Genomic DNA, 25153 nt, shown 5'->3' on the forward strand with positions numbered 1-25153 from the left:
CCAGGCGGGATGTGCAAAGACATCTCAAGTGGCACTAGAAACTCGGGCAGCTGAATCTCATCCCTAGGAAATGCAGTTCACGAAGCCTGAGGAGCAATGTAGCGCAGTAGCCACTAGGTGCCGCCTTCGGAGAGAGAGCAATCATTTCTAGGTTCCACTGTTTAATTACTTAGACAACCACTAGCTATTAATAGACATTTAAAGTTGAGTTCACTTGTCCACACATAGAGGTCTTGTGCTATTCGGGATGCCCTGAGGAATCCCAGACGTCTGCATGGGGTTGGTTGGTGTGATGTAAGATATGCAGAAGACCAGTGTCATCATGGAACAGTAGCTGAAGGCCCAACAGGATGCTCCAGAATGCACCTCAAAAGACATTAGGCAGGGAACCTACAAAGAATTCCTAGAGGTGTGAAACACTGGAGAGTCTTACAGACTGGAGAATTATGTGACTTACTTTAGGTGAGACTGCCCAAGGATTCCTGACCCTCTCATCCATTCTCTAGAAGCATTTAACTGGCTACAGTGCAAATGAAGAGGGGTAGAACTCAGAGGTTCTAGCTGCACAGCAGGAAACAGTGTTGTATTTCAAACTGCTTGAGATCAATTTTTTGTTCTTTTCAGTCACGTTTAGTTTTCAGGCAAAGTTGATAAATCCAAGCCTGGTCAGTGATACTTTTAAGACTTCTTAGAAAATCAAAAGCGGAAAGATCAACTAGAATGTGGACTATTAAAATTTCAATCCAAATAATTTAAGAGCAGACAAATCTGCCTGTTACACTTACTATAGAGTTAAAAAAAGTCATGATCTGAATGATGCAGGAGAAGCTTTGACAAAGCATCTTGCTTCCTGCATATAACGAATCTTTGTTGCATGTAGTAATGATATATTTTAGATTTTCCATTCCAACAAATCTAGATGAGCAGGTAGGTGTACTCACTGCAGATAGGTGTGATATAGGATGCTTTCAACCAAGAGCAAATCATTTTGCTTGCTTTTTCTTTCTTTTTCTAGTGTCAGAATTTGCTGTGTGCATTACCTGGTGACAGACATGGTGGTGCAGTGTTCTGAAAAAATATGTTACCTTTACTGATTTTAAGGACAATTAGACAGTGCCCCTTCAGTACGTACATACATATAATTGTGTTAAGTACGAGCTGTCAGGTACATTCACACTGAAACAGCATTTCACATTCAGTGTATAAAAGCAATTCATCAGAAAGGTTCTGCTGCACTTCACAGTACAGAGAGAGTGAATAACCAATATTCCAGTATTCTTTAACATAATTAAGAAATAGATAAACAGCTAAGGAATTATGATCAAGATGTAGTTTGTGCACTAATCTTAAAAGTACACAGAAAAATATTTTTATTTAAATATTTTATTATCCATTATCAAGTTATTTAGGAGTTCTTTCACTGAAATATTTTAGACTATAATTTTAAATAAAATGCTACCATAATAATAAATCACACAGGACTAGGGGATAGGATTTAAAAGACTCTTTCTAAGCAGAGGGAAAACACCCCCCCCACATTACTAGAAGACTAAACAGATAATGTGCGTAATAGATTTATAAACTGTTTTATAGAGAACTACAGCTCTATGGCTGCTATTTTGCAAGCTTAAAACATAAGCTTTCCCACTAATATCAATGTCAATTGTCTAGGTAATTAATTTTGGTTATCTGCTAGACAAATTTGCCTTGGGAGATACTTCAAGTAGGATATTTCAGTACTTTTAATGACTGTTTGGAGACAGAGTTTTGCTCCTTAGTGGGACATCTGAAGAAGTACTCATAAACAGAGAGAGAGACAAAGTCACGGAAAGGTTCATTGCCTTGATGGATCAAAGGGAACAGAAAGACACGTGATGATCATGAGGGAATTAGCTTTGAGATCAGATGGCACCACACGCAGCACCAGCCAGGGAAATGACAGGGGAGACATGAGCTGTCATAGCTGCGTTACCACCAGAGTGTGCAGCCCACTCTCCATATCCCATGGCATGTGGTGCTGCATGCTCCTTCCCTCCACCACCTTCACTGCTGCTTCATCCAGCCTAAAAAAAAAAGTATAACTGGGGAAAAAAGATTAAAAAGTCAGAGTAAAACCAGAAAATGTGATAATAGAAAACATTCAGTAGGACATTGCTTAGGCATTAACATCATGTTTCCTTGATAATTTTCTAGTAAAACAATACATTAAGTAGCATAATATTTTCCACTTTAATAATAGCAACCAAAGCAAATGGTTCCATATGAAAAAATAAGAAAAGTGACATTGCTGCAGTAAAAACATTTAGGAAAGAAACAGCATATATTGTAGAATCTAGAAGTCCGACAACCCTCCAGCTTGAATTTTACCTTATTCACTATAATATCCATGCATACAGAAGCATCCCCAACAGCTAGCGCCACTGCAGCAACTAACATTTCTCATCAACTGACAGAATTCTAAATTCATGAAGCTTATGAGAATGTAACATTTCTAAAATTAATCATAGTAAGCATTTCCATGGCTTGAGACTGCAGCAAGGATCCAGTGAAAACTGTACTTGGTTTGAGATGGGAAAGAACTGCCTTATCTAGGTGATGAGGGTTACTATACCTTTTAGTCTGTGGGTAGAAATATATGATGTACATACTTGAGCATCAGCTAATCCTGTTTTCATTATTAAAGCATATAATCTAAAGAAACAAAAATTGCAAGATTAGAAAATAACCATTATTTCTATGAATGTCATCACACACATCAATGTTAGGTTTTTGGCATAACTTCTGGAAAGTCCTTTGTTGTGCCCTAGGGGACACAATGATTGAAAAGAGCTAGAATACTCAGAGTTATGAGCACTGAATGTTTAATTAGCCCAGAAAGGAAAAAGAATAGACCAAAAAAAAAAAAGGCGAGCAAAAAAGCCTCATAGAGTGGTTATTTCAGCTACAAATCTTCTCTGTCTTTTTCTGGATAGCTTTCAGAAGAGACTCTCCTCCTCCACACATGTATTGCTTTTTTATATATCACTAAAAATGTTAAAGAGAAGCAAAGGAAGATGAAACCTTGGCTGATCTAAAGAGTCTATATTAGAGTCTAAGACCTTGACCTGCACATTCCCTACCTAAAGCATGATTTAGATGGAACAGTCCAAGTCCAAGACTATGATTCAGGGCGTCTTCCATCAGCTGCTTCTACCTAGTGCTGGAAATATTTAAACCCATTAGGGGTCTTCGTTTAAGGTTCTTGGAAGTGTCAAGATCTCTGCTTCTGTGCATGACCAGACCTGCCTGGCCCCAGCATCTCAAACCCTCTCAATTTAGGACAGATCATGTGGAAAACCAAGAGCATCCTTCTGTTTAATTTCATGCTGGGCTTCATTTACATTTGATACATAGAAACATGAGCAAAAATGCACTGCCTTTTGAAGAAAATAAAACACCAGTAATAGGAGAGATTGCCCAAGTGCTGTATGACAGCACAGTGATTAGACCACTCAATTGGAAAAGCAGAACTGGATGCACCATGTACTCTGGGGGGGTTAAATTCCTGCGCGCAGAGATGCCACTCAAAGACATGTGCTTAGACCCCTGTTTCCTTCAGAGCTTGTCTGGTTCAGAAGCCTCTGGGCAACATTACTCCCCACTCCCGATATCTTATAGCCAGGCTTAAGGCAGCCTGATCCAACTCAAGACTTAGTAAGGACTAAAAGCCCCAGCTATATTCTACCAAGGAAGCCGCATGGCCAGGGGAGGAGGCATCGCTCCCTTGCAGACTCCTGCACCGCGTCAGTATTTGTTAAATCCAGCACCCAGGGAAGTCCCAGAAACAAGAGTTTCCTAAAAGTTTCTTTAAAGAGCCCAAAACTTCCACACTTGCTAGAGGCAGTGGCTGTTTAATAAAAACAAATGTCCTCTGCGTTACTTTTGCTAGTTTACAAGACGGCAACAGGATGAAAAGCCGCAAGTCAGAGCTGCTCTGGCGTTAGGGACGGGGTGGTGCCACCAGGCGGCACAGCCCCCCCCTAAGCCGGGAGGGACCCGCGGCCCCGCTCCCCCCGCGCCTCTTCGCCGGGGCTGCAGCGGCCGCCCCGCCCCGGCCCGCCCCGGCCGCCTCACCGAGCATGTCCGCGCCGCCCCGCCGGGAGCCGCCGCCGCCGCCGGGCGGGCAGCGACAGGCAGCTCGCGCAGGTGAGGGAGGCAGCGGGCAGGGAGCGGGCAGGGCCGCCGCGCTGGCAGCATCCCGGCGCGTAGCGAGTAGGGGGCAGCGGCCGACCCGCGCCCCGCTCGGCGCCGCTGGGGGCGGAGGAGGGGCCGGGGCGGGCAGCGCCGGGCGCCGCGGGGTGCGGGAGGGGCGAGGGTCAAATCTTCCCCGTCGCACGTGCCTGGGGGCAAAGGCGGAGGGGCTCCGGGGGGGCTGCGGAGAGGAATGGGGGAGTTCTGGGTGGCTGCTACTGCCGCCCCCTGCCCTGCCCGGCTCGGCCGGCGCCAGCGCGGTTGCCCCGCGTGGATCCTCGCGGCGGTTGTATCGCTGTTGTTCTGGTACCGTCTCCGAGCACCGCGCCTCGCCCTCCTCCAGCTCCTGCCAATCCAGCCCGGGAAGAAAACCACAGGGGAAAGCAATATTCCATCTTGCCAGTGGCATCTTTTGCTGCCTATGCGTTCCGCAGAGGTCTTTTTACATCTTGCTTTCCCTTTTGCCCGCAAGTGTCCCAAAATTTGAGAGATGGTATTTATTAAACAGAAATCCTTAATTACGTTTGGCTGGTTTGGTGAAGTCCCCATACTCCCCAACGGGGACTGGATGTACAGTGCAAGGCGAACGGAACAGGCTGGGAGGGAGAAGGGGAGGAGGAAGTTTCGTTTTTTCATTCAGAAACTGGATGGAACGACCCTGAGAGAGGAGGAACGCCCGCACTCTTTCTGTGTCATTCGGGAGAAGGTCATGTTCCACTTCAGTCTGAGACACAGGACTGACTCACTCTCCTGGTGTTTCTGAAAAAAACCTGGTGATCGGTTCTAACTCGGTGTTCTTAGGGAAGAGCACATTTTGTGCTGTGCTCATTGAGCCACTTACCTGCTTTGTGTTTTTACAGTGACCAGGAGCGAAGGGAAAATATTAGATCATGTCGGAGTTCTGGCTAATTTCTGCTCCGGGAGATAAAACAAATCTGCAGGCATGGGAGAGAATGAACACGGTGACGTGCAAATCCAACCTGTCCAGCAACAGCAAATTCCATATTCCAGACTTAAAGGTAAATGAAGAAGGGGTTTGTGTATGGGTGATACAGCAGCATTAACTAGTGCTAAAGACTTTTGGGATAAATGTGGGATTTATCTTTTGGGATTATATGCAGAAAGTAGCAGAAGGTTGCAGCTGGGGGATGAGTTGTGTTCAGCCAACTGAAAATTGATCAAAGAGAAAAGAAGGCATTGTGCTTGAAGCTGACCTTCACATTGGAAGGATATATGTATAAGGAGCGAAGATGAGTGAGATAAGTTAAATAATCTGTTGCATTCAATGTACTATTTGCTCCCACTCATGGAAGTCATACAACACTGTACATCTTGGATTGCTGATGCAAAGGCAGTAGCTAAGTATCTAGAACCATGCCAGTAAGACTGCTGACAGAGAAAACAGTGCTCTAATGTACATTACTCCTTGGGATATGGATGTGTGTGTATATTCAGCTATATTATCCAGCTTCATATCATCATGTAAATGGGAAGAGTATTAATCCATGATTTTTTAAATATCTTTGCATTATTTAATCCTTATTTTATAAGATCTGCACCTTATTTTTATTTCACTTGTGGCTATGAAAAATCCAAATAGACTGCATTAAAGTCAATGGAGCTACCACAGATGTAGAACTGGGTTCCTTGGGGAGTTGCCATCACCCATCACTTAAGGAAGTTACACTTAGTGCATCCAGGATCTGGCTTTAATCCAAAAAGATTGTTAACAGTTACAACTTGAGCTATTCCAGTTACATAAGGATGCAAGTAAAAGGGGAGTGTGGCCTGTTCTGGAGTAATAACCTACTGAATCATTGCATGAATGTTTCAGACTGGGAATGTTGCTTTTTGCATGTGAACCTGAGATTGGTATGATTTTTACCATCTATGGGCCTTACCCAGCCGGTGTTGGTGTGAGTCTGCTAATGTTAAAGGAAATAAACCATTTGCAGTATCTGAAGATGCAACCAGTCCATTAATATTCTGCTAATTGTTCTATGTAAAATTTGTTTCTTCTCCTTCAGCTTGACCCTTCATAAAGCTGAGCTGACAACCTTACAAGAAAAGGTTAGGCAATATATTGCAATACCATAAACATGGGATTATGACTGTGACAGTCATACAAAAAGCAGATGTTGGTTTTGGAGGAAATGGCTTTGTGAGAGGCTTAGTCTTTGGTAATGGCAAAGAATGCAGACAGAGACCCCCTTTTGAATAAGTGCTACTTCCCTTGGTTCTCTCAGTACATCCGATTTGTTTATATGTATATTGTGTGCATGTCTAGTCACTATTTTATCAGGTTAAAGACTAGTCTATGAAATTTGATGATACAAGAATAAAAACAGGAAGGAAGACACTGACATGTAATCTTGAGACTACACATACTTTTTTCCTTTATTGGAAAAGACTTTTTATGCCCAAGGTCTTTGGTAAAGGAACTGCTACTATTTTCCACCAAGTAAATAAAGTTCTGCCAAACTGTTGAATACACAAGTGCTAAACACAAGTCAATGTCCCTAAGACTCTGCCAACAGAAGCCTTAGACAGAATTGTACATCTTTCACCTACTTCTCATCTTTTGCACAGGTGGGGACACTGGATGCTCTTGTTGGTCTGTCAGATGACTTGGGAAAACTTGATAGCTTTGCTGAAAGGTAAAATAGATCTTATTTACTACCTACAAATGAGAAGCAGACATTGTTTTTATGGGACGGTATGTCCTTGTGTTCACCTCAGTCTGACTCAGTTCAGCCTGGGCTACAACTGGACTAAAGTGGATAGGCTTTGTTTAGCCCTTGTGTTGATTGTCATGGAGTCTTCATGAAGAAAGAATCATTCCTTAAAATTCAGCTGAATTAAGTCCATGATAGTTTGGTCTGCACAGCAATCCCTCTGAGTGGCAGTGCTAGGGAAGGTGTTTCTTGAAAGGAAACTGCTTTTTTTTTTTTTTTTAAAGAACATCCTGCCACCCCATCCAGAAACTTAAATTAATAAAAAAGCATTTAGAGAATATGAAGCCCTCCCTGATCTTGTTTTCCCACAATATTTCTGTTGACACTCTGCCCCTTTTCAACCAGATATAGCAGTTCTGAGGAATAAGTTCTCCTGATTGAAATCTGGAGCTCTCCCTCTCAGGGTTTTAAACTCCCTGAAAACCAGAATATTGACTCAGATTGTATCAAACCTACTCACATGATCTCCTTGCTGATCATTGCCCAGTTTGCCTTTTGGGCCAAACTGACGTGGGTGTGCAAAGAATAATACAGTACAGCAAGGTGAGAAAACGACAGCTTGTAAGATACTTCATGGCACAAAGTAGACTTTGTTGTAGAGGCAATGAAAGTATAAGCTGCTGGGGTTTTTTGGGGGCTGCTGCTTTGCTTTGGAAGCATACCTCACTTAGAGTTGTGGCCTTGGTCACAGAGGCATGTGTTAGCTCTGGGGGCTTTTTGCCTTATTTTCCCCCAGCCAGGACTGATAAGGATTTCCTTGGCTAAATATGCTTGATACTTTCACAGATTTGGCTGGCAGTTGCAAACCCATACAAGAACACTGATATAAACTGTTTACATCTATGCTAGGCAGTTGAGGTAAAACTAAGACTGCTAGAATACATTTCTCAGTAGGATTTTTTTTTTTTTACTTGTCCTACATCAGGGCTGTGTTAGGATGATTACATTGATCACTCTGAGTTGCACACAACATTGATGTTTTTAGAATCATAGAATACCTCAAGTTGGAAGGGACCCATAAGGATCATTGAGGCCAACTCCCTGCTCCCCACAGGACTACCTAAAACTAAACCATATAACACTTGTCAGGATTTTTAGCAGGACAGAGCAATTTATTTCATCAAGAAAACCTTCTCCATTGTGACCCTGCCAAAAAAACTGCCCAAATTCTTTGTAAACATGTTCAGGCCTCTGGTTCATACTGCAGAGATTCTTCATGAAGTGAGAATGGGGCAAATTTGGGGAGAGACAGTGCCAATACCTGCTGTCTGTTGTACTGGAAGGTATCTCTAGTCAGGGCAGCAGATAGATAGGCAAGCAACTGTGTCATCTGGGTTTGAGGGCTGCCAAAAATCATGCAGAACTGATTTTCAGAAGGGCTTAACTAATTCCCAGCTTTGTGAAGAATTAGGACTTCTGAAAAGCTGAGTGTAGGATTCATGTAGGATCACAGAGGATAGTTTTAAGTGAAATGTCAGTATGAGCTCCCTAGGCTCACTGGCTCCTCCTGTTACCTTTGTCTTAACTCAGCAACATGGTACAGCTCCTTGTTCAGGCTGAAGGCCACTTTACTCCACTAATTGTCCCTTTAATGCCAGTAATGACTCTTACTGTATGACAAGCTATAGGCACCGAGCAAAGGGGTCAGTGAGGCCCTTCCACTGTAACCTGCTAGGGTAAGGACTCTTCCTATTTGTCTCATTTGTCTATCGAGCTAGGTAACCAAGAAGGATCAACAAGATTTAAAAATAAGAAAAATGTGTTGAAAAATAAGAAAAATGCATCGGAGTAGAGTAATAACAGATATAATCAACACAAATGCATTAGATCAAGTCTCACAAGGACATACAACAGCATTTTGTGTTAAATAAATGGGTTTTGAGTCTAAATTGTGATTCAAGGGTTAAAATGCCAAGCACTTGCACTTCGTTGAAGTAAATGCCAGCCAGAGGGTTACAAGCCTGTTCAAGTGACCAGAGCATTTAGTTCCTGCTCCTCTGAAACAGCTACCTGCTGAACTGTTGCTAGATAAACACAACTGCCAGTGAAGCCAGGCAGTGCAAACCTGTCAGCGCTGCCTCCTGCCAGGACAGCAGAGAAGGGGCAAGAGTTTGCAGGATCTATTGTTTCCACATACTTTTATTATTTATTTACACAGGGAGGTGGAGTGTTTTTCTGTGTCACCGTGTGGTAGCGTGGAGCTCCCTCAAGCTGACAGTCCCCTCGGTCACTCTTACCCAGGGGTTCTCCTGGGTCCTCGGTCGGTGGAGCATTCTGCAGTGGCCTCAGATGGCAGGGCTTCTGCTCCCCACGGTATTTTGGAGACCTAGCTGTTAGCACCCTTTAGTACACAGTATCATTTAGAGAGTGTTAGACTCTTTTTTGGGTTTTTTTGAAAGTAATGATATTGCAGCAATTTCAGAAGCAAAATGTGAGAGTCTTTCAAGCCATAATAATAGGCTAAATGGAGTTATTCTCTTTACAGGCTTTTATTACTACTTCTCTCCTTTTATAATGCATCATTTGAGCATGGTACTTGCTCAAGGTGGGATTCATCTCATCTAAAGGCAGAGTTATAAGGGTTAGATGTGAAAGCTGCTCACTGTTGGATGTTACTATAGTTGATAGGGCTCCCCTGGGGCTCTGATTCCTCTTGCCTGCCTCGGACATCAGTGGTGCGCAGGATACGTGTTCTGTCTTTGCATGGGGAAGGTATTGGATGAGTGAATCCCACTTGCATTTCACAGGATGGAAGGCACAGAGACTAAGCCAGGACTGGAAAACATTTCTTTGGCCCAGTGTGTATACATACATTCTGGCTGTATCCTGCCACAGGGACCGTGGGGTGTGTGGGCTGGAAGGGAGCCAAGCCTTGCCTGGGCAGCTAGGACTGTCGGGTGCATAAGAGCACATACCTGTCCCACCGTCTATACCCGTGGAGTTAACTGTCTCCCAGCTATCAGGTTAGCTGCCAGTTGCACTCAACAGTAATGAAAGCAGCTCAGGCTTCTTGGAAAAGCTACTGTTTTGTACATGTTGTCTGCTTTCTTTGTAATGTCTTTAGCATCCTGCTATACTGTTCTTATCAACTGTGCTGGAGTCCTGTCTTGTTCCTTTGGGCTCCCTAAGCATTGTGAAGCTGAAAATTGCAGAACTACTTGACAAGGTCACAGCTGACAGGGAACCACTGTGTGGACCCCTGCACCCTCCCCACAGCACGAGTGTCGGCAACACGCACCGTCCTCCAGCAATGCTCGGCTGTCACCGGGTCCCTAAGCGGCTGCAGCCAGATGGTGAAAATCTGCGGCAGCCCTGAGAGAGGGATGTGAACTAGGGCAAAATGGTGTACATTCCTCCTACAGGCACTCTGAACTGCACCTGTCCAGGGTCATGAGAAGAATGGTTTGGGTTGGAAAGATACCTTTAAAGATCATCTAGTTCCAACCCCCTGCCATGGGCAGGGACACCTTCCACTAGCCCAGGTTGCTCAAAGCCCCGTCCAACCTGGCCTTGAACACTTCCAGGGAGGGGACATCCACAGCTTCTCTGGGTAACCTGTTCCAATGCCTCACCACCCTCACAATAAAGAATTTCTTCCTTATGTCCAGTCTAAATCTACCCTCTTTCAGTTTAAAACTGTTGCCTCTTGTCCTGTCACTATGGGCCCTGGTAAAAAGTCTCTCTCCATCTTTCTTATAAGCCCCCTTTTTATACTGAAAGGCTGCAATAAGGTCTTATCTTGTCCAGGCTGAATGACCCCAGCCAGCAGAAATTCTGACTCCTGCATTCTTGGTAGCATCAGCAATCTCAGATTTCTTTCTCCCTATCACAAGACTGGAAAACCTTTCCTAAGACTGTTTCTTCACAGGGATGGCGATAGAGGGAATCTTTACCTCTATGAATTACTGCTTTTAAATGGCCCATATAACTGCTTTGCAGCACATCAAAGAAAATCCTTTTCTTTGATGCTTTTATGGTATCTGTACCTGACCTGAAGTCCCTTTCCTAAACTCTTGAAAGCCACAGGATGTCGGAAGACTCATTGTCCAAACACTGTAGGTGCCCTTTCAGTCTCCAGCTCATCTGCACCTGTAGTAGTCTCCTCTCTGTAAGGAAAGAAAGGGAGAAGCAGCCTACCATTATGCTCTACTCCCTGTCACCATGCCAAGGATTAGGTCCAGTTCATGTCTCTGCCAATTTCACTATCAGGCAGTTACTTTTTAGCTGTTGCTTTTTTTTGCAAGGTGTAGTCAGTCTGGAATGGTTAGGGAACTGAAGGTCAAATTCTGTGAATATTTCTGAGTACAGAAGTATACTAGAACAACCAGAAAGGCTCTTAAGGCTCTTGGCCTGTATGAGATAGGTACTTTGAGTAGAGCCAGGGGGATCTACTGCTGGAGGGACCTGATGAATCCATTTTTTAAAATAAGCAAAGAATAAGTAACTGTGAAGAGACAATGTTGTCCAGGAGGGGCTCTGTTCAAACCACTGCCCTGAATTAGGCAGAAGGAAGATTTGAATCTAGTTCTCCCACACCTGAAAGCAGTGTCTTGTCCACCATGCTAAAGAGAAGAGTTCCCTAAAGAAGAGGAATAAGAAGAAAATAAGGAAATTTTCCCTGTCAAACAAGAGAACACTGACATTTTTCTCCTAAGTACTTTGTAAGAACCTTATCTCAGCAAGCCCTAAGGGTTTATTTAGCATCCCATGGAACAGATTTTCAGGCAGTGTTGTCTGTATGTAGCCTCCTTGTTCCTCCATCACCTTTGGAGATTTAGACGTGAGTTTTTTGCCTTCTGGTTTCTGCTGTGAGTATCATGAGTGTACAGAAGACTGAATCTTGATTTTCTGGAAGTCTAGAGCACTAGGGAGATGGTACTACCTATGTGTTTGTGGAGATCAGTGTATTTAGAAATAAGGCATTATCATGGAGATGATTGTTTATCATTATTTGAATTGCGAATTAACCTGCCTTGTTTCAGAAGTGTTTTGTTTGGGCATCTCCATGTTTATCAGATCGTTGTGGCAACTGTTTTATATTAATTTTGTTTCTTCACTAACAAAGCTTCTCTTGTTACACCTAAGCGTAATAAAGAAAATAGCCCAGTACATAGGAGAAGTTATGGAGGACTCAAAAGATAAAGTCCAGGAAAATCTTCTGGCCAATGGAGGTAGGTACTGTGAATATTTTTTTTTAATGCATTGATGCCGCCTTTGCTTCAGAATATGAACATGTGGAGTTGAAACACTCACACATCAGAAAGGACAACCATCAGCAACATTTTTTAAGAGCACATCTAGCCTGCTTCCATTTTTCTCAGAGTTAACAGAAGCTTTATCCAGTGCCAACTTTGCTTCCAGGACAGTATTCAGCATCTAGTACTGAACCAGTTTCTAACACCAGATCTGAGGAGTGAAGAGGAAAGCAGGAGACATCCTTCTTCCCTCCTAACATGACCTAGCACCTTTCTGTGCCCTCTTAGGGGCAGCTAAATCTCATTCTGTATGGCTGCATGTGATCTGTCAGAGATTTGCCTTCCCTCCTATGGTGCTGGGGTAGATCGTGTTGTTAACTGTGGGTTTCTGACATCACAGGTGAATGTGTGAGGCAGCAGCTCCAAAACATGGAGCCGGGGCTGCACTCACAAGGTCGTGCCGGGGGCCAGCAGGACATGCACATGCTAATCCTGTTGGGAGAAAATTCCCTCCAGTGGGGTCCTGCCCTGGCTGGCAGCGGTTGTGTGGCAGAGAAGAAGAGCGGGCAGTGACAGCAGGGACACTTCTGACATGCCAAAGGGCTGTGGGAGCCCACTACCTTACTGTATGCTCCCCCACATCATCTCTAGTGTTTTTGTAACCTCCATGAACTATTTTTCCCCCTTCATTACCTAGTATGTTACTCAGGGCCCTAGAGGGAATCACAGAATCACAGAAGTGTCTAGGTTGGAAAAGACCTTGAAGACCATCCGGTCCAACCATCAACCCAACATTAACAGTTCCCAACTACACTATATCCCTCAGCGCTACGTCGAAGGACAAAACATTTAGAAACTGATGACTCCTAGATCTCCACATGTTTCATTAGACTCTGAGTGTGTTTCATAGCAAATTCCTCCCCAGCTGTCCTGGAAAAGTACAAAAAAATAGATGTGTTACACATGCTAATTACAGGCTTGTAGAATGATGCTTTTAAATAGACTGAGAGCGCACACTCCATCACCCTTTGACTGTCTGCAATGTTGTACTTCAGATCTGTATGAGTAAAGGATGGGGATAGAAATGTCCTCCTTGCATGTCATAGGACTGACATTTGATAAGTGCAACTGTTTGACAAGTACAATAATCCCACTTATTGTGTTTCAGGGCTAAAGGATAAAATGAAATGTCTCAAAAGTATGTTGAGGATTGATGATTGCAGTGTTGTTACAAGCATGCATTTGTGTGTATTAGTGCTAGAGACAAGTCTTGTTCTGGTTGTAGAGATACAGTGATCAGGTTACGATGGATTTCTCAAGTAACAACCTCGTAGCTTGATCACGATATCCCTATGACTTGAGAAACAACAGGTTTCACTTATTTCCTTCGTTTCCTCTTTTTACACCATTTTCCTTTCCGATCAGCTCTGTCTGTGTTGGAATAGAAGGATGTGGAAATTACTTGTATGTGTTACTACTTTCTGACCTCTGTCTGGATTTAGTCATCCAAACAAATCATATTGAACCAAGACATTAACCTTTCCAAGATTATTCACTGCATCTTAAAAAATTGAGTCAGCTTTAGTATATGAGGATTCCCCTAATATATTCCAGTGCCATTCTTCATAAGCAACAGCAGCTTCGCTGTACGAATTCTTCCTCCTCCCCTTTCTTGTTAGCAAAAGGACCCTAAAGTTGAAGAATTCCTCAAGGTCGTGAAATCAGAAACAAAATTATAAGCCATTACTTCTTGGTCCCATTTCAGACTATTAGAGCATCCCAACTCAATTTTTTTTTTTACATTACACTATACCAAGATTTCTGATTTTAGCTCGGTTGCATATAATCCTGACAACAGTTTGGTCCACAAACTGATGAAGGTGGTGGCTGTGTTTAACAATTGTTTGGTTAGATTTGAGTGAAGAAAAACATGAAGTACTAGAAAATACAGCACTTTTAGTTAAGTGAACACACACACTACTTTCCCATGGGCAACAGTTGGAAGCAGCCACATGGAGATGTCTCTTTTATAGAGGGAAACGTGTGCTTGTGTAATAAAGGGAAGTTTAGTATATCACAACAGCAGGAAATGGTTTCTTGCTTATGACAGAATAAAAAATGTGAAATTTAAGTAAAGTTTTACTTCAAAGATTCGGACCAAATTCTTTTCCATTTATAGTAATGTTAAACCCAAGTGAATTTTAAAATTTGTTAAGTGGTGGAATAACTCCATGATCTCAAAACAAAGCAAAATGGGAAGCATAACAATTTTGAAAATTAAGTGTTTTGAAGGGAGAGTATTTAACATTGCCTCTTAGAACTGGGTGAGTAAATTAGAGTTATGAGAGATTCAGTCTGTGGGGTTCCTGGGCAGCTGTAAGCACGTTGGGGTAGGTAGGAAGCATCTTTCCTGGGTGGGCAGCTATGTGAAGTCTTTTAGAAGTGACCTGACAGTTGCATAAATGAGGGGTGTCATTCTAGGAGCATCAGGGTGCTTGGACTGCTTGGCATTTTAAGCTCAGTTCTGCTAGTGTGTTCACAGTAGTTTGTGCCATCCCCAAGATCAGGCTGCTTAACTAAACTGCACCAGTGCCAGAGCACTGCTCAGGAGGGAACTTGTAAAATTGGCTGAGAACTCATGCTGTACTTAACTCTAACATTTGAATTCTGCTGTGATTCAATGCATATGAGGATAGAAAGGGCACGTGTAGGTCTTCAGGGAACTTTCATATCTCCTCAGCTACAAATAGGTCGGTGTCTGTCTTTAAAGAGCCCGTGAATACACTGTTCCTCTGCACAGCCCAGTAATATCATGCTCTTTTCAGGTTTCATTCGCACTGAATTTAGCAAGGCCTGAGCAAGAAAGCTTGCAAGAGAGGCAGCAGGATGAAATCCTTGTGTTGCATACCCTGTGCTGAAAATTCTCCGTGAACTTTGTTACTCAAGTAGTTTTGACCTCCCTGCTGTCCCCCCAGAGACCATGAGCAAGCACTGCCGGAGAACTGCGCACGCAGGAGCTGCGTGATAGCTCTCCCTGCCTTCTGCAGTTTTGCCTCCTTTCCACACCCTCCCTGCGCAGGAGAATTTGCTGATTCCCGATCAGACCTTAGTAGGAAAGGTTGGATCTTTTCCTCATGACTCCTGTCCGTTGGATGTGGGAGAGGTTTACATAGCTGTGGTTTTAGAAGGTGGGGGAGAACACCATTATGCCAGTGCTCTCTGCCTCCCAGGCAGTTTATCCCTTGATAAGAAGTCTGTTTCCTCCTAACATAGGACTTTCCATGCTTTGGAAATCTAATAGGGTAAACTGACGCTGTTGTGGGGTGAGAGAAGCCCACGGAAAGGATAGTGCTCTCCTGCCAAGGGTATTCGGTATCACACAAGACAGGGTAGTACCCTCAGCCTGGTAGTATGGCAATTACACAACTTTTCACATTCCTTCTTATGCATCTCGGTTCATAAATTTTTCCCCACACCCTGGAAGTCCAGCCCACAAGAAATTGTGCTCAAACCTCACTATGGGACTGAATTAACTCTGGACAAGGCAGCAAAGAGCACCCAGCGTGCCCCTCCTTTTACTTGGCACCTTGAGCTTGTTTTGCTCCCCATCTCCCCAGAGCATCTTCCCAGATATTCTCCATGTTTATCCTCCTGGTCTGGAAGAAAGTCTGCCCTGCAGGTGACAGTGCCTCTTGCTGCCTTCTTCTAGCCTCCCTAACTGCAGGGGACAGTCGCAGCCCCTCTGTTTGTTGTGGCAGGATTTGTGACTTTATCCCATCCCATAAAGTTGCCCAAGAACACTATGTAGAGGTGTCTTTGGTATCCTAAGGCCTCTCAGGACTCAGGCAAAGAGCTGTCTGATTTCATGAGCCCCTAGAGAATTCCTTATTTTGTACCATTATGTACCGAGCTTTAAAGTTTTCTAATGTTAAGGAGCTTTACTCTTCAGAGTGGAACAGCATGATCCTGTTCTAGGAGCTGGGTGTCATATGCGTCTTCTTCCCTCGATTATGGGAAGAAACCACGGCTCCCTGTGGTCTGAGGGTGCCTGGTTTTGAGGGGCTGCATGCACCAGGCCTTGCTGTGAATTTCTGTTGTTGAATGCTGTGGCTAGTTTTATCCATTTAGAGAAATACCATATAGCTTTGTGCGAGATGGGGAGCTCTGTGTGCAAAGTCAACGAGGATTTCCTTGTTGCACCTGAATTTGTTCTCTAGTGAGTGCTTGACTGAATCACAGAGAAGTAACATCAGCTATTATTTTAATACCTTTGGTCAAACTCTCAACAACCCTGAATATTACTGCTGGTGCTGGGCACCAAGTATTTTTCTGATAGCTCTTGCTGGGATTAAATTCAGGCATATTTCAATAGTCAAGATTGAGTTTACATGAAGTTGTTTCTACTGTGAAGAAGAGTGGCTGCACGTTGCTGTGTCCTGCTGACACAGCTAATTTTACAGTAATGCTTGTTCTGTACTGTTAACTGTAATGCAGAAAATATTACTGGTTCAACTTCTAACTCTGGGGATGTTTAGAAAGATGATTAGATTGGGCATATGATCTGTGTGGATTTGATCTAGATCAAATTTCTGTGAGGATTCAGAGGTGGGTTTCTGGTTTACTCCCATCAACATTAATGTTAATCAAAGTTATGCCTAGGCTGTAGCTGGGGACTACTACCCAAACTTTGACCTGCCATCTGGTAAGCTATCTGCTTTCATGCACCTCTTTGCATTTTCAGTTGACCTAATTAGCTACCTGACACGGTTTGAGTGGGACATGGCCAAATATCCCATAAAGCAGCCGCTGAAGAATATATCAGAAGCCTTAACAAAGGTAAATTGTACTCCAAATTTTAAGATGTCAGCATGGGGAATCATGTCTTTTGGTAGTTTTTGGTCCCTCCTCTCATCACATCAGTGAGAGCTTTGCCTTTCCTTTGGGCAGGAACAGGCTCAGAAGCCCACACTTTGTACTGAAGCATTGATATTATTTTAATTTCTATTGTAATAATAATGGTATGTATATTTAAACTTAGCAAGTCTGTAAGTATATGGCACTTTATCTGATTTACTAGAGTACATTGTCATGCTTTCTGCACTTTAATCCCCCCTAACTGTAATTTGTTATTGTTTTTATATACTGCCGTATTATTCTCCATTTTGGAGTCCTTTTGTGAAATTGTTGGCCTGACATTAAATCAAAGACATTGCAGGCTGGATGAATTATTTACACTGTCAGTCCATTCAGAAAGGCGTGATACATTGTTCAATACAGATAACAAATGAAACCATGAACTTGCTCCTTAGGTACAGCTGTAACACACAGAGCAACAGCTAACTGAATCATACTTTCTGCAGCAGCCTTTGCCACAGGGGAGCTCTGATTCCGACTCCCTCTTGGCCACAGTCAAGTGGTTTTATGAGGGGCTGACAGCTGTGTCCTTGCATTAAGGTGCAGAGGTAGTGGGAGGGGGGAGGACAATGCCTCAAGCACTGAATTGACTCACTGTTTTTTACTTTGTTTTAGCAAGTGACTCAAATAGAAACAGACCTAAAGACCCGATCAGCTGCATACAACAACATTAAAGGAAATTTGCAAAGCCTGGAGAAAAAAACTGTGTAAGTATAGGATGTGCCTGTTCGCATCTGGAACGCTGCATGGCTGAACTGAGGGCAGTGCACTCTCACACCCATTGCGGTGCAGTGGACCATGTGTGTTCTGGTGGGAACAAATTTTTCTGGCTTTGGGGCATGATGAGCATCCGCAGACCCAGCGAAAGCTGGGGAGGGAGCTGGTGTGATCAGCATGTCTCAAAATCAGCTTGGGGAGACTGCAGTTCCTAACAGAATTTTATTGGCAGTGTGAGCAGTCAGTCTTGGAAAGAGTCAAAACCAAAGGCACTGTATTGTTCTGATGAGATTTCAGGGAGTCAGAAATTAGATGAGCTGGATCAACTGGTGGATTCCTTTGCTAGACAGAGCTGTTTTCTGTGTTCTGAACAGCATTCACAGAGCTCCCATAGGAAACAGCTCTGTCTTGCTTGTTCCCACACCTCACCAGCATCCCACTTACATTTTTCTTTTCTTTGTTTCATTCTGTTGGTCCAGGTAATGCCCTGTCATGGCTTCCCAAATGTTCTCTCTCCTGTCTTCAGCTGCTTATGGTCTTTACCTATGTCAGTGCTGTTACCTGAATTTTTTTCCAGGGTATCACTGGGGAGAATAGTAAATTCCAGTAAGTAGTATATGTAAAGCAACTTAGATGATGCTGTGCAAGCCCTTGCCCAGCACGTGCCACTCTTTATGATTCATACCCCTTGCTCTGGGTGCAGGACACAGGTCCTTGCTTTCCTGGTGCTACAACCAGCCAGGCTGGCAGCCTGCCTAGAAACCAGCCTTTACTCAAGGAAGATACTCACAGAGGCTCAAACCAAACTCCAGGGTGGTTGGAATTTTGTTCTGAATGTGGAGCTAAAATGAGTATGCCTGGCACCAACTCCACTGAATGCAACCAGAAACCAGAGAAAAAAATACTTCTAGGTGGTGGTTCAGAATGAGTTTGTCAAAAAAACTGCTGTCCGCTACAGACACCTGCTCAACATGAGAATTGCAGGGTGCATGAGAGTCAGCAGAGCCATATTACAGTTACATCTCCCTCTCTCTCTCCTGTGTTCCTGTGTCCATGCCTCACTACTGCCAGCCTGCACCACTGGCCTGTGCTTCCAGCTTGGTAGACACATTTGTCTCAGGCTTCGTGCACGTGGATAATCATGGGCGGGAGGGACAAAGGGACATTAGCTCCCATTTCCCTTTTCTTGGCACTGTTTGTATTCCCAGCCCACTCCTGCAGCATCTCTCCGGTTCCACATCAGCTTTAAGCATGTAGAGAGAGGCAGAAGCTCTTTCTAGGGAACATGATCAGTGCCAGGCCTCTAGCAAGGTGATGAGGGAGAAGAACAGAGACCTCGTGGTCCAGGCCTATCTTCCTCTCAGCATCCCATCCACCTTTAAATGCTGGCATCTCTGGCTAGCTTGAGTTGAACAAACATCTAATAAGACATTACTGGGCAGTTAATTAAAGTTTAGACTGGCACAGCAAACCTCAAACCAAAAACTGCTGGATTAGGTCCTTCTTTAGTCCTGGCCAGTGACAGGGAGGGCAGCTGCTCTCTTCCCATACACACCTAGTGCCTACCAGCCATGCCTGTCCAGCCCCAGCCATCCACACTTCCTAGGTGTGCAGCACTAGTGGGACTTAATGTGATCAAGTGGGCTTAGACTGTGAAGAGACCCCCTTCTGCAGGTCCCACCTGTGCACGAGACTGCTGCTCCCACTGTCCTTCAGCTGGAGGTATCGCTGTGTGCTTGTCCACGGCAGTCCAGTATGCCAGGGTTGCTTTGATGGCTTAGGTCCATACTAACATTGCTTACTCTGACTGAAGCATGGTCAGGCAGGCAGCTCAACGGGCAGCCTGAGAAAGCAGGTGCCTCCCGCAAGATGTAGCAATAACGGGAACGGGGTGGTAACTTCAGATGTGCACTTCCCAACATCTACACCCTTACTGTAGAAACAATAGCAGCAGAATGGTGTACTTTAACATAAAGGGCATAAACTAGCCTAGTGCTAGTCACCAATATTCTGCCATTAGTATCTGATGCTTTTGTATTCTTTTTAGTTGCAGTAAAAATAACTAAATGTCCATTTTAGAAGTGTAGATGTGTCCTTCAACCACCTCCTTCCTGGCTGCCTTCTACCCTAGCATACACTGTTAGCAACTATACCCACAGCACAATACCTCCAGTGTGCTGCTGCTGGGTTCCTGCTAGTGTTATTTTTTCATTCTTTGTCTTCTTCACCCTAGGGGAAATCTGCTGACTCGGACCCTAGCAGACATTGTGCATAAAGAAGACTTTGTTCTGAATTCCGAGTATCTTATCACGCTGCTCGTCGTGGTGCCAAAGTAAGGCAGTAGTGCGTGCACACACTCAATGTGGCATTGAGTTTCAGGCCTAAGTACCGGATCCAGGCCATACTGGGTCAGGTTGGGGCAGCTCATCAGCGCTGTGGCTGGGGCACGAGTGGAGCTGTTAGCAAAGAGGAAAGAACAGTTTCTGCCAAGGGTGGTGCCGTCACAAAACAAAGAGACAAAGGCTGCTTCAAACTTGGAGCAGGACAGGATTGGGATGTAGGTTTTTAATGATTACAGAGTGGGTTCTCAAACAGCCTTCTGGTAGGAACAGTACAGGTGAAAAAAAGAAAACCAGATTCTTACTGGAGCTTAGCGAGTTTATAAAGGAATTAGACCTGTCAAACTCACAAGGACTCTGCTGGCTGTGTATTCATAAGTGCCTGCACACAGGATGAGTGCCATCACCATCAGTTGTGAAGTTACATGATGTCCTTCTCAGAAGCCTACACAAAACTTTTCTTCTCTGTATAACCCTGTTCCAACACACACACAGTACCATCACTTTTCTGTCTGTGAAAACCATGTTACAAAAAGCTATCTAAGTTTGTTGAGTTTATTATCTGCATATTCTTTCAGATTCCCCCCATAAACAGACTTCTCGCTTTCCAAACTCTTACCATCCCCTTGACACCCTTCTCCCAGTGCTGGCGCTTGCCACATTTGCAGCATAGCACCAGATCAGCTCTGGGATCACACACAGCAGATGTACCACACCTACCCATGGATCAGGGGCAGCTTGTGCAGGGGTCCTGGAGCATGGGATGCTGTGTGGCAGTCTGGGAGTACGTGCCAAAAGCCACGTTCTTCCCACCATCAGCTTCCTGTTCTGGGCCCTTCCTCGTGCCAAGACCCAAAGTGAGGATTGAGGGTGCAGCATTGAGGGAAACATCTCCCTAGCTGGTGACTAGGAGAGGAAAGGATAGGAGAGGCTTAAGGTATCTTAATCACACAACCCAGCACAACAATCTCCAACCCTTCTACCCTAAGCCATTAGTTTAATTAACTATATTTATCAACACATTTGCTGTCTAGTATATAGTATTTATTTACTGCCCTTTGTTTTGTGTTGCTCAAAGGTCAAGCTATGTGCAGTGGCAGAAGACCTATGAATCCCTCTCCGATATGGTAGTGCCTCGCTCCACCAAGTAAGTGAAATTCCAAATTAAGGTCCCTGTTTGTTTCAGAGATCCCTGACATATTTCAGCCCCTTAAGCTGCTGGATCCTGAAAGGAATCGCTTGTCTAATGCATGGGCTCTGTGTTAACATATAGATTTGCCCAATCTCATTCTCAATTGAAATCAGAAATTACTCTGTTGAAAGAAAGCGTAGATGAAAGAAAAAAAAAATCATCACTTTTTTTTTTTACAATTAGCTTGTTGTTCCTCTTTCTAGTAATGTAGCTCTTTCTACTTTCATTCAGGGCCTTTGCTTTTTGTATAAAACAGACAAACAATTTGTTACAGTAATGCAGACATAATTCAGACACATGAAATCACATACAACTTTATGGAAACTATCTTTGCATCTTTAATTGATTCCTGCTGTACAATAGGATAATTCAGTGTATTGTCATTTGCATTAGCAAATGCCATAGTAACTTACCCTTTCACTTGGAGTAAAAAATCCTTTCTAGGAATTAAATACTCCACCGCTCAGCTCACACAGACCATGAGATCCCACCCAGGGCGCAAGAGGTGTCAGTGCTACTATCTGAAATGCAAGGAGAAGCACAGAGAAAGGAGAAAGCTGTTTGCTACTGCCTGTCTCAAAAACACAAGTGCATGGAAAGTGGGGGAACATCACCAGGAGACAGAAAAATCAGGCAGGCAGAATGTGTGTACTACGATGGGTTCAGGAACTTAACTCATGGGAGTTTTACATTGGAGATAGCATGGCCAGTGCTAGAAAAGTCTTTGTTCCATATTTCAATCACAGCAGTTCTTGAAAAGCAGGGTGTTGTTCAGTATCACAAATGAAGAAAGAACTGTAAAAGAGGAGGGTAAAGAAGGCATGAGGGATTTGCCACGTCGAATCACAGCAGTGGATTTCCCTCCCACAGAATGATTGCTGAGGATGCAGAGGGAGGACTCTTCACTGTGACCCTATTTAGAAAAGTGATGGATGACTTCAAGGCTAAAGCCAGGGAAAACAGGTAAGAGGCACTGATTGCTAGGCAGGGCAGGCTAGCAAGCAGGTAATGAGGATAAGGTGAGGCTTGTTTCATGTGCAGTACAGCTGAATCCATCACTGGTTTTAGGACTTCACTGTCTGGGCTGCTGCTGGCCCTAAAGCCACTGGGAAGGCAAGGTGGGAAGGAGCTGTGGCATCAGATACAGTGATGCTGCACTTCAAGCACCAAACTATAGATCCTGGAATTGCCCTTCCTGCTCTCATGGTACTGACAGCAGGAAGCTTGCTTTCTGAGGGTGACTTCAACTCTCACCCTCCGCATACTTTAACTGGTTAAATGGCTAGCAACTTTGAAACATCCCATACCTGCTTCACCAAAGGCAAAAGAAATGAGCGTGCATGTTGCTTGGACTATGGCTTGTGAGAGCAAATGTCATTCAATTGTAGGTTCATGGTTCGAGAATTTTATTTTGATGAGAAGGAACTGAAATGTGAGAAGGAAGAGTTGATGAAATTAGCTTCTGATAAGAAACAACAATACGTAAGTAACACATCAAGTCAATGGCCCACATAATGACAGTCTTTGCTACCGGTGTGCCTAAATACTTCTCACTCAGAAGTGTCTTTATGGTTCCAACAGACTCCTGTGAGCTCCATTTAGCCCAAAAAACTGAGGCATGGGATAGATAACATAATTTGCTCAGGGTCACTTGAGTTTCTGATAAACAGGGAGCCACTAGCAGCCTGCCTGAGAATTATCTCAGCAGCCCCCAATGGCTTCAATGGTGTTAGCTATGGAGCTGCTTCACACAGCAAGGGGATCACAATGCTGTTGTATCTGTTTTCATAGGGCCCGTTATTGCGCTGGCTGAAAGTGAATTTCAGTGAAGCATTTGTGGCTTGGATTCACGTGAAAGCCTTGAGAGTTTTTGTTGAATCTGTCCTGAGGTAAGTGGGTAAACATGCAGTGCTGGCAATGATTCCTGTAGAAGTCAAAGGTCTCTTCCTGGGGCAGCTCCTTTGTGGGATGGAACATCCCTTACATACCTGGTTCCAGGAGCTCCCAGGAGACAATACAGATTGCCACATTTTTTGTGGCCAAGTTGGTGAAAAACAGTTCTTTGGGGGCTGTTACAGGGAAGTGGAAAACAGAAAGACACTGTTTAGTTGACTTTTGGCTTCGAAAAGAAAATGCTTTCAGACAAGGGGGCAGCACACCACCACTGAGATTGTTTTTGCCGTGCACCACCATCTAGTGTGCCAGGACACTGAGGAGGGAGAAGGGCAGGAGTGAAAAGGTGTGCCCCTTCCCGTGTGTGTTGATGTGTTTCCAGGTATGGCCTCCCAGTGAATTTCCAAGCAATGCTGCTGCAGCCAAATAGGAAGTCTGTGAAACGCCTCAGGGATGTCCTAAACGTGGTCTTCAAACACCTGGATGAAGTTGCAGCAGCAAGTATAATGGATGTATGTGTTTGGAGTGCAAGTGCACATGCTGTAGCTGTTCTCAGTTTAGCCAAATGAACACTGTCACCATCCAGGGGCTAGAGCACCTGTCACCTCCCACCTTGCAGTGCTATGAGCCCTGGGTGCAGCTGTAATCCCTGGAGGCTACAGATGGGATTAAGGTGACAGATAGGCTCAGATTATGGTGCAGATGCATAGAGATTGCTTAAATTTTCTGTTGAAGCACCAGATGTTTACAGCTACTAGACTGAAACAGGTCTGCTCAATTATGGAACTTCCTCTAGGTAAAAAGCTTCAAGTTTTATCTAAGCATTCAGATCAACACAAGCAGGAAAAATGAACTCAGAACTAAATGCTAGGACTGACACCTCTGTCCCCTGTAAAAGGCTGTCATTGACTAAATACCTCAAACCTAGGCCTTCAGCAAGCAGCAGGACTTGCTTTCTCCCTCCTGTATCTTGAGTGCACAAACAATTTAGGATAAACCAGTAGGCGTTAAAACAGCCTTAAAACGAACAAGAATGATTCCCAGTGCATGAAGGCAGGAGAAAGAAAGGATTTGCTCTAGAGCGAAAGCATGCAAAAATATTAGGTGTTCATAAAGTTGCAACCACGCATGAATTCTCACTGGTAACTGCCTTAGGCAGCCTGAAAACACCAAGCAACCACCAGATTCTCAGTGGTGAATTCCCCATCTTACACACAGCACATACAAAACTTCATTCCACCTGTGGAAGAGGAGTGCAAAAACAATCCACTGTAGCTTGGAACTGTGCAACAGTTTGGTTACTGGTACTGAAGTCATATTGTTTCCTTTTGCAGCCTGGCATGGACATCCCTGGTTTACAACTGAGTAATCAAGAATACTATCCTTATGTCTATTTCAAGATTGATCTCAGTCTTCTTGACTGCAGTTAAAGAAAAATTGCTCAAGCTTCATCTATTAACTTTCAAGACCCTAATGTTACAGTAAGACAATCTTTAGCTGCTGAAATTAAAACACAGATGCTGTAGCAGGATAATTGCTAAAGAACTTCCTACCACTTCCAGTAATTTTTACAGTGATTTCAATATAAGTATTCCTTGTTCATAGTTTTACAAAAACATATTTCAGAGGCAGGAGGTACTATAGTAGTATTTATTTTTTTTTTTTGTTAAGTTACAAAGATGGAATACCTATTGGACTTGAAATAAAGCAACTTTAAAGGTGTGGTGGCTAATGGATCTACTAGGTGTATACAGTCCTGTTTTTCTAACAAAAATACTTAAAAAACGCAGAAAAAGTAGAAAGCAGAGCAAAACTCAAAGTTTAATTTAAAAAAAGAAAAATCCTCAAAATTGCTGTGTACTGTAGTACAACTTACAGTCCCCAGTACTCATTAGTTTAGTTTATGCCAAGATATTTCAGTTAGAACAGTTCCATTAG

The 25153-nt window shown here is 43.8% G+C and overlaps 1 protein-coding gene across 2 annotated transcripts; it reads left to right on the plus strand.

Moving 5' to 3' along the window:
* The first annotated feature begins 4081 nt into the window (after positions 1-4081).
* ATP6V1C2 (ATPase H+ transporting V1 subunit C2) lies at positions 4082-24937 on the plus strand. 2 transcript variants are annotated; one of them, XM_074820063.1, is made up of 13 exons: positions 4082-4185; positions 5091-5249; positions 6820-6887; positions 12051-12136; positions 16902-16996; positions 17690-17781; positions 20025-20123; positions 21209-21277; positions 22193-22285; positions 22711-22804; positions 23114-23211; positions 23598-23727; positions 24550-24937. In XM_074820063.1, exons 2-13 carry the CDS (start codon positions 5121-5123, stop codon positions 24643-24645), a joined length of 1149 nt encoding a protein of 382 aa, XP_074676164.1. In that variant the 5' UTR covers positions 4082-4185; positions 5091-5120; the 3' UTR covers positions 24646-24937. The 2 variants fall into 2 exon arrangements, with proteins under 2 accessions (XP_074676164.1, XP_074676165.1); XM_074820064.1 differs by lacking the exon at positions 4082-4185 and adding an exon at positions 4918-4936.
* Positions 24938-25153: the final 216 nt, after the last annotated feature.

This window comes from Strix aluco, chromosome 3 (assembly GCF_031877795.1).
Source record: "Strix aluco isolate bStrAlu1 chromosome 3, bStrAlu1.hap1, whole genome shotgun sequence".
In the NCBI taxonomy this organism is placed as follows: Eukaryota; Metazoa; Chordata; class Aves; order Strigiformes; family Strigidae; genus Strix; species Strix aluco.

Excerpts from the sequence above, each read along its gene's own strand:
- ATP6V1C2 (XM_074820063.1), top strand. The coding sequence starts at position 5,121 with ATGTCGGAGTTCTGGCTAATTTCTGCTCCGGGAGATAAAACAAATCTG. Across the intron at positions 21,278-22,192 it reads GTAGTGCCTCGCTCCACCAA|AATGATTGCTGAGGATGCAG; the intron begins GTAAGTGAAATT and ends TCCCTCCCACAG. Across the intron at positions 22,805-23,113 it reads CTGATAAGAAACAACAATAC|GGCCCGTTATTGCGCTGGCT; the intron begins GTAAGTAACACA and ends CTGTTTTCATAG.